The sequence below is a fragment of the Cebidichthys violaceus genome, unplaced genomic scaffold, assembly GCF_023349555.1.
Source record: "Cebidichthys violaceus isolate CVI_PGR_0920_01 unplaced genomic scaffold, fCebVio1.0.p SCAF_6, whole genome shotgun sequence".
In the NCBI taxonomy this organism is placed as follows: domain Eukaryota; kingdom Metazoa; phylum Chordata; class Actinopteri; order Perciformes; family Stichaeidae; genus Cebidichthys; species Cebidichthys violaceus.
In genome coordinates this window covers 4,957,245-4,967,346 of record NW_027176816.1, presented here as the reverse complement: position 1 = coordinate 4,967,346, position 10,102 = coordinate 4,957,245, and the positions used below count along the sequence as shown (strand labels likewise).

The 10,102-nt window shown below is 41.0% G+C and overlaps 1 protein-coding gene across 1 annotated transcript; it reads right to left on the bottom strand.

Moving 5' to 3' along the window:
• Nucleotides 1-8,070: 8,070 nt before the first annotated feature.
• On the bottom strand, nt 8,071-9,780 carry kcna10a (potassium voltage-gated channel, shaker-related subfamily, member 10a). Its single transcript, XM_068733034.1, has one exon. It carries the CDS (start codon nt 9,778-9,780, stop codon nt 8,071-8,073), a length of 1,710 nt encoding a protein of 569 aa, XP_068589135.1.
• Between the last annotated feature and the right edge of the window lie 322 nt (nt 9,781-10,102).

Sequence of the window (10,102 nt, the reverse complement as noted above, 5' to 3'; positions counted from 1 at the left end):
TGGGCTATTATCACCAGACGCAGTTAATTATAGATGAAGACGAACACGCAGCATGACGCTAAGAGGAGGGAGGCCTTACATTAAACAGAAATCAACTGAGTGCCAGTTCTTTCCTCCGTGTCACACAAACTCTCTCCATCTTATGCCTCCTTTAGGGTTCCTTTGTCTTCTCACTAGCTCCTCGTATCTCTCACTCCGGCGTGGAACTTTCCATCAAAGCATCTCGTTAATGATGGAACACTCTCATGCATCTTTAAGCACTTGATAGTGATCTGTGCAGTTTCAGCTCTTTGATCACACAGTTTAGTTTGATTCTTCCGGAACCAGTCACACAAGATGTTTGCACCAGTGTATGACACATACTTCTGTCGCTGTCAATCTCATTATGTGTTTAAATTCCAATGCGATCCTGTGTTATACATATATATATATATATATATATATATATATATATATATATATATGTGTGTGTGTGTGTGTGTGGGAGTGCTGTGTGCATATATATATATATATATTTAGCACAGCGGAGGATATAGTTTGAAGTTAAGCAATCCAAAATAATTAAATTCAATGCTGTTAATGTTGCTAACAACTTCTCAAAACAAACAAATAAAACAACATTAGACTGATTATAGATTGAAGAAAATTATAGATTCTAGATTATAGGATTATTTTGGGGAAGAGTTTTCAGGTGAGAGTGAAACACTCAGATATATATGGTAAAATGTGATATCTGGATTAAACATTTCAACTGGGAATTTCAAATTTGAGTTTGAATCCATGGAAATGATGAGGTTTAACAGTATTTCTAGTCACTTTCTAGTTATTGCAATTTTAATAATCTGGAGATCTTGGAAAAGGACAAAGGGCTCTTCAGATATACTGAGAGAACTTATGAGCAAGATAACGTCTTCTTATCTCCTCTATTTTACTTTGAATATAGCATCACACCATTCTCGTTTCTTCCTAATAGATTTTTTTTTCAGAGCTGACATTTCGACAGCAATTATTGCAATACAAAGCAGCTGTGATAAGGTAATAAGCTACGCCTGTGTTTGACATGTGAAAATGTCGGTTTGGGAAGCACAGAGTTAGAGCGTGAGCATAATACAATTTGTTAACTGTGTCCTAATACAATAACAAATACAGACTGTAGTGTTTGACAACACATGTTAAAGAGTATCTTCAACATACACACTTCCCATTCTCCATGCTGACTGACCGATAATGAACACACTTTCTTTTCTGTCTGCTGAAAAGAGAAAAATATGTGACATCCTGACATCATAACTCTCTATTATCACCGAAAGTAACATCAAAATGTAAAGTTAAAATGTTCAAATAAGTTCCTTCGAGGAAAAAGCTTTTTTTTTTAAAGTTACAACTGCCAACTTTATTCTCTCAGGGTAAGGTCTTGTTGTGTGTGTGTGTGTGTGTGTGTGTGTGTGTGTGTGTGTGTGAACATAGAGATGTATGTGTGTGTAACCTCTTTCCGCACTTGCTTGTAATTTATCTATGTGGCCCAACAGTCCCTTACCAGGTAGCCTGTGAACGCTACTCTTGTCTTCTCCCAAGTGTCATTCATCCCTCCTTTCTCTCTTTTCATCACCAGCTGTTTTCATTATTTGTCCTTGGATGGACCTAAATTCTTTCGGCCATGTAGTAATAATTTGGGTCATACATCCATTCATGATTTAGGGTTCCTCTTTAGTTAAGGTTTTCCTGGAGGTAATGCAACTGGTTTTACCACAGCGATTGAAAATACAATTTTGGGGATTGAGAGTTGCCATAAAACTTGTCTGCTCGATTTAGCAGCACTCTGAGAGTCTGAATGTTGGAAACACTGTGTTTGTGTTATTGCTCACAACCCTGCATAATAACACAACAGTTGCAATGTGACACAGAATAAGATTCAGCTCTAAAGTGGCCTGTGAGTACATCTTAATCTGCATTGCTAATTAGACATTTCTTGCAAATCGAAACTTGTTTTGTATATCACCAGACGCCCTGTAAATGTAATGTGCTGCTTAAATCTAATATTCTGCGTGAACATGGAAAGCATACCTTGATATTTCAGGAATGTGGTCACACATAGGTTTATGCCATTTAGCCACTCATGTCTTATACATATCCAGATCTGCACTATAAAAGGTGTTTCTACACCGGATCTCTTGGCTATAAATTCATTCATTAAAAAACTGCTTCCTGATATGTTTCTATTGAAATGACGTCCCTGGCATTGTGCTATTATGAATTGTCTTCTGTCAGTTGTGTGACGTACAGTAGATTTGCCCTTCATTACTCATCACCAGAGCTTAGTAAATATTTGGTTGATTATGCTGCAGCAACGTCTTTGCATATCAGCGACAGAAAAAAAGACCCCTGCTGTCACAAGACATCTTCTATTTGTGCTCTATTCCCTGAAAACTGTGCACAAACATATCTTTTACTTTCCCACTACCAACCTACTATGAATATGCACAACACAATTTTCATAGTAATTTGCTATTAAAAAACAACGGTGTTTCACAACATAAGGAGTCTGTTGCTTTTTACTCTGCATCACCCTTGAAGGAAGCAAATGCTTCTTTTAGGATCCTGTTGGTGACTGCTAGATATTGTTTTATCTGAAAAATAGGTAATAAGTAATACTAATGATTTACCGAATGTACACGTTTAGCTTAGGAGCCTTTGTCGGCCTGAGACGAGGTGTTGAGGTGAGTCCAGATAGAAGGGTATCGGGTGAAGCTAACAGGCATCAATAGCTCAACCGAAGACTGGCATCCTATTGTTGTTTGGCTGACTTCCAAAGATACTTTGTGTGTGTGTGTGTGTGTGTGTGTGTGTGTACTAACATTACAGTAAAAGCAGAGAGAGGTTTCTGAAAGCAATGCCGAAATGTTCCGTGAACACCGATGGAGATAAGAAGAAAATAAAAGAACGCTGACTGCCTCTCAGTCTCTCACACACATTCACAGAAACACACACCTTTCTATAAACACATCAGCGCACATTAAACAGGAGAGGACATGATTTAAAATCCAAGAATATATTGCATACATTATTGTAAACTGTATACTGAAATGTTATTTTGTATACAAATACAGTGTAATGGTCTTGTTGGTGTAATAAACTTGTATGACCACACAGGACCGAGGCCTCTGAACCTTTTGAACAACAGTGACTTTACAGACAAGGGACTATCTTAAAAATATATCATCATCAGCATGAAGCCGATTGTAAAACACACAGAAAACACAGACACATACAGTACATATAATCTTTGATCATATGCTCAACAAGAAATTCAGACATTACAGAGGTCTGTGATTTTGAGATGACATCATATTCCTTGATCCCAACCGATACGACACTTTTCTCCTTTTCCCAAAATTCTATTATTATAGGAAAATGTGTTATAAAAGAAATACTCATGAAACAAACCACCAGAACATTACACCGCTACAGCATACTTGACACTTACTCCTCCAAAACAAGACGGATCATGGGACATTGTGGCCTGTAATGTCCCCCGGCCTCATAACAGTTCCCTTTATTCAGCAGTTATCTTTGGCTTCTTACTTCTCGCTATCAATTTCAGTGTTTTTTATCATTGTCTCACTGGAAGGCATACTTCATTACAGTTTTTTTCAGGCGCTACCAAGCGTTTGTCCAACCAGTGGTCACATTTTCAAAACTCTAAACACAATTAGCACAGCATCGGTCTTTTGTGGCCATACCATTCACACATTTCATATCGTTTTCAAACAATATGCAGTCAGTGAACACATTTCCACAATGCTTACATTTTCTTAACAGACAAGCTATACCTCCCAACAAAATTATGAATTGTTTTTGTATTATTTACGAATGTTAACACACAACATCCCACAATAGCAAAAACAATATTCCAAACCTTATATACAGTCTAAAAACCTCTTCTGCAATGATATCAGTTCTAAAACAATATATCTCAGCTGATAATAAACAAACAATTGAATAATTGACACACAGCTGATTTATGTTGGGTAAATTGGGAAAACCACAGCTGATTCCAGTCTGGCTTAGACTCAGTGGCATTACTTATACAGTAAAAGGAGAACTTTGAGGAGTGATGTTTTTGGAAACAGAAACAGAAAAAGACAAACACTGTAATGTCTGGACGAGGAAGAGTAAGAGCAAGGGGCCCAGGAAGAAGAGCAGGCCCAGTGAGAGATGCCGTGAGAGGTGCAGGAGCAGTGAGAGATGCAGGAGCAGTGAGAGATGCAGTGAGAGGTGCAGGAGCAGTGAGAGGAGCAGTGAGAGGAGCAGTGAGAGGTGCAGGAGCAGTGAGAGGTGGAGTGAGAGGTGCAGGAGCAGTGAGAGGAGCAGTGAGAGGAGCAGTGAGAGGTGCAGGAGCAGTGAGAGATGCAGTGAGAGGTGCAGGAGCAGTGAGAGGAGCAGTGAGAGGAGCAGTGAGAGGTGCAGGAGCAGTGAGAGGTGGAGTGAGAGGTGCAGGAGCAGTGAGAGGAGCAGTGAGAGGAGCAGTGAGAGGTGCAGGAGCAGTGAGAGGAGCAGTGAGAGGAGCAGTGAGAGGTGCAGGAGCAGTGAGAGGTGGAGTGAGAGGTGCAGGAGCAGTGAGAGGAGCAGTGAGAGGAGCAGTGAGAGGTGCAGGAGCAGTGAGAGGAGCAGTGAGAGGAGCAGTGAGAGGTGCAGGAGCAGTGAGAGGTGCAGGAGCAGTGAGAGATGCAGTAAGAGGTGCAGGTGCAGTGAGAGGAGCAGGGCCAGGGAGAAGAGCAGGCCCAAGGAGAGGGCAAGGTAGAGGTGTAAGAATGCGTGGTGGTGGCATTCCAAGGGCTGCAAGAACAGTAATCAGTGATGGAATTCGTGCCACTATCATTGACCATGTAGTCAACCACGGTCTTTCACTAAGAGAGGCTGGTGAGAGAGTGCAGCCCAATTTGAGGCGGTCAACGGTTGCCTCCATTATACGCATCTTTCAACAAACCAACAGGTAAGTATTGAATTTTACATGGATTGTTTCTATTCTCACTTGACATGTCAATAAGGCCATACAGTAATGCATATGTTGAATTTTTTGTCCCTCTAAAGAATGCAACGTCTTCCTCCCTCTGGGGGAAGAGGAAAGCTCCTCACTAATGATCAAGAGCTTGCCATTGTAGAAATGGTTGTTGCAAATAATGCAATAAAACTGCATGAAATTCAAAGAAGAATTGTGGAGGACCATGGGATATTTGACAATATCGATAGCATCAGCCTCACAACCATTACGCGGACATTGTCCAAACACAGAGTGCGGATGAAGCAGCTCTACACTGTTCCCTTTGAGAGGAACAGTGAGAGAGTCAAGGAGCTACGACGACAATATGTCCAGGTATAGTGTATATTCAATTCAATGTCCAGTTCTATAAGCTTTGCACTTTTCAAGTAGGTAACCTACACAGTAATAGGTTACAGTACAGTATGGTATACAGTAATGACATGATTTACATAAACTTTGTTTCAGAGAGTTATGGAATTGGAGGCCAACCAGGCCCCTCATGAATTCATATACATAGATGAGGCAGGATTCAATCTGGCCAAAAGGCGTCGACGTGGACGAAATGTCATTGGAAAAAGGGCCACAGTTTATGTGCCAGGACAGAGAGGGGCAAACATTACCATGTGTGCAGCAATTGCAAATGCAGGATTACTCCTTCACAGATGTCAGGTTGGACCCTACAATACCGAGCGCCTCCTTGCCTTTCTCAATGATCGCCACCAGCGCCTGGTTCCAGAGCAGGATCAGGAGGGTGAAAACATGAGGACCTTTGTAATCACCTGGGACAATGTGGCTTTCCATCATTCGCAAGCAATAACAACATGGTTTGAAGTCCACCCAAGACTGGTACGTCTCTTCCTTCCACCCTATTCACCTTTCCTCAACCCCATAGAGGAGTTCTTTTCTGCATGGAGGTGGAAGGTTTATGACCATCAGCCACATGACCAGATGTCCCTCCTTGAAGCCATGGATGCTGGCTGCAGGGACATCACAGTTGATGATTGCCAAGGGTGGATCCGACATTCCAAGCGGTTTTATCCCAGGTGCATCGCCTTGGATAATATCAGATGCGATGTTGATGAAAACATGTGGCCTAACCCTGAAGATCGCAGAGATTAGATACAGGAATTTTGTGCTTTTTTTTAGTTCCCCCCCTTTTTATCTGGGCTTTTTGCGGTTGTTTTTTTGTTCAGAATGCTCATGTGTGTTTCATGGATATTTTGTTCACTGTAAGCAATACTGTAAAACTTTTTCTGTTCTATCATACTGTAAACAGTATTTATACTGTACCTCCTGTAGTAAACAGTAAAGGGAAAAAAAACTGATTTGTTTTTGACTGGAATGCTTTTGAATGTGAACATTACATGTGGACATACAGTTCCCAACCAAGAAATTTAGTGTAAAAACAGTGGATTGCATGTTTTGCATGCAAATACCTGTAAAACTGAAACATAAAAGTCTATGCAGTTTTTGTAATGTCAGCAATAGCCAGTATTTTGAAACCTGGTGTACTTTGATTGACTGGAAGGACCTTGTGAAGTGAAAACAAGAGTTATTCTTTGACAGAATAATTTCATTTTGAGTCAGATTTCCAGTGTTTTGGTAAAGTTAGTGTGTGCAGAGAAAGATGTGTTCTATTTTGAAATGAAGAGTTAGTATATATTTAACAAAATGTGTTTTTGAGAAGAAAATTATCCATTTCGCCAATTGTGGTTTGTAGGTGTGAGTCTGTGTTAAGAGTTTAGAAAAAGTATCTGAAGTATGGGTAAGCGTTTGTTAGCGATTGAAAAAAACTGTAATACGATTTACACTAATTGACAAAAATGATGATGTTTATAAGGAGAGTAAAACAGATGGGATCCACTCTGGATATGTTAAATTGTATTTATGATCAGGATGCATTTCTTTGTTGGACAGCATTGTGGAAAATAACTCTCACAAACAAATGCTATGGACAGAGGTTGCAACGTCTACATTTTCAACCAAGCTAAACCAGCAAAAATACTGAGCATATATGCATGATAAACACATATAGTACAGTGAGATTATGTATGGCAAAGTCAACAATATCCTAGCATAAATTAAGGCACTCCATTATAATACATAGTGTGGAGTCAGTTCATCTGCTAACATTAGTGGAGTATTGTTATCCACGCTACTCATCAAAGACGATGAATAAATACAATAGCTACTAAGTTTTAAATTAATAAATACAGAAGGGATATGAACTACAACTATGCACAAGTTACTCATTCAAGACACTTACAGGAACATTGTGTTGTTTTGTTAATGTTAAATTTACAACCGTGGTCTAATTTGTGTAGGATTGGCCATCAATCGGATCAGTTACAATTTCACACAGTTACTGCGGCACAGAACATATTCTGAAGTTAAAACAAAGGCATTGACCAAATTGTCCAACATAAACGTCTTTTATAGCGTAAGATGACCTGCTGCTCACACTTCCTTAACCTATATAAATCATCATAAATAATCAGATAATGTATTAGCTATTCTAGCATTCTTTACCTTTTGTTAAGTTTGACTGTTTTGAACTAATATTTTATGACCCCATGCAGAAGACACTGTTTCATAGTTGTGTTAAGAGTCAATTTCGCCACAAATATCAGTGATGATGTGCAAACTGTTATAAGCAAAAGGATTAATGGCCAAGACATTGAAAATAAAAACATCATGTTTCTATGCAACTAAAGAAGAGTTCTAAACTTATGTTGACATACAACCCTGAACATGAACATAGCTGAATTCTACAGCTTGTCTGTTATTTTCAAAGTGTCATTTTCAAATTAGACACAATAGAGGTAAGTACAGTACATTATGGATATCCTTGTAAAACTTTGTTTTTTACAAAGAACAAATATCATTGATCCTATTAGAGTCTAATAATTAGACCCATATTTGAGGGTAACATAACAGTTCATTTCCTCCATATTCTCATTTCTCTTGAATATTCCTTAGTCTCTAACTCTAAATTGTGTTCAGTTACTGTATTTCCCTTTGCTGGTGTGTCAGATGCCGTTGGCTTTATTGAGTGAGGTGTTGCTACCCACTTTGGTACCTGTATCAGCCTTCATGGCTTGCTCAACAGCATCTGCCAGGGGCAACTTGTCCTCTGCTTCCGTCTCTCTGTGATAGAAGTAGTTGAAGTTGGAAACAATGACGGGAACAGGCAAAGCAATGGTCAGCACACCTGCAATGGCACACAAGGTGCCGACCATTTTCCCCCCCATGGTAATGGGACACATGTCCCCGTAGCCTACAGTTGTCATGGTAACCACAGCCCACCAGAAGCCATCAGGTATGCTAACAAACTGTGTGTTAGGCTCATCTACCTCAGCAAAGTAGATAGCACTGGAGAAGAGGATGACTCCGATGAAGAGGAAAAAGATTAACAAGCCAAGCTCACGCATGCTGGCCTTCAGAGTCTGTCCCAGGATCTGCAGCCCCTTGGAGTGACGTGAGAGTTTGAATATACGAAACACCCTGACCAGACGGATGATACGCAGAATGGCCAAGGACATGTTCTGTCCTGAGCTCTCTTGTGGCGTTGTGATCAACTCTGTAATCACGGTAACAAAATAAGGGATTATGGATATAATGTCAATGATGTTCATGAGGTTGTGGAAAAATTCCCTTTTGCTAGGACAGACGAAAAATCTCACCCACAGCTCAAAGAAGAACCAAGCAATGCAGGCAGACTCAATGATGAAGAAAGGATCGGAGAAAGTTGTGGGCTTTGCACCAGATGGACCCACAGAACTGTGAAATCTAGATTGGTTGAAAGGCAGAACTGCTGTGTGCACAATTGGGTCAGAGTCATCTCTGAATTCTGGCAGCGTTTCCATGCAAAAAATAATGATAGATATGACAATAACAAAAACCGACACCAGTGCTACACCTCGGGCTGCATTTGAGCTCTCTGGGTACTCAAACAGCAACCAGAATTGCCTGTACACATCATTATTAGGTAGAGGGATCTCAACATCCTTTATGAATCCTTCATCTTCTCTGAACTGCTCCATGGCCTCGATTCCAAGCTCGTAGAACACAATTTCATCTGCAAACACATCCAGAGGAACGTTAGCCGGACGTCTGATCTTACCCCCTGATTGGTAATAATACAAGATGCCGTCAAAGCTTGGTCGGTTCCGATCAAAGAAGTACTCGTTCCTCATTGGATCAAAGTAGTCCATCCTCTTCAAAGGATCACCTAGCAGCGTCTCAGGAAACTGGTCCAAAGTTTTGAGCTGCGTCTCAAAACGAAGACCGGCGATGTTGATGATTACTTTCTGGTCTCCGTCATCCAGCCCTTGTTTATCCGTAAACAGATCCTCGCAGCAATCTTTTGCAAGCCGGCTGAAGATCATCTCACTTTCCTTAGTGCCCTCACTGTTTAGCAGCAATTTCCAGTTTGAGATCATACTGGCGCAGCTACTGCGCCCTTGTCTGCTTAGAGTTGGCATCTTTGGGGACTGGGGTACTCCTAGTGTCTGTGTGTGTGGAATGGGTATAGATGAGGTGGACTCCCAAATGCAGGAGGGGACGGGTGTAGAGGAAAGCTGAGAGGCTCGCATAAGGTAGTTGCTGCCTGGGCTGCTGTGCTCTGGAGGCAAGTCCACTGTGAGAGCTGTGGTCTCATCAGCGTAGGAGTCCACCTCATCCTCAAAGCTGCCATCAAGACCATCTAGGCTCTCAAAGTCTACCAGGGCCACATCCATGGCTGCAGTTCAGCCAGTGCAAAGCCTTGGTACCCCAGGATAACACAATCTCTCTCTCTCTCTCTCTCACACACACACACACACACACACACACACACACACACACACACACACACACACACACACACACACACACACACACACACAAATGGACAGATGGGAGGCTCAGTCACCAGAATCAGCAGCAGGGTACCAGAGCTCTTCAGCAAAGCACTTACAGTCACAGGAAAAATGTAAACACCTGTAGAGTGAGAGACAGAGAAAGAGAGTCAGTGTGTTTCGTTCAATGGTTAATTGTTTGTTCTGTGTTAATTGTCATCAT

Excerpts from the sequence above, each read along its gene's own strand:
- kcna10a (XM_068733034.1), bottom strand. The coding sequence starts at position 9,780 with ATGGATGTGGCCCTGGTAGACTTTGAGAGCCTAGATGGTCTTGATGGC.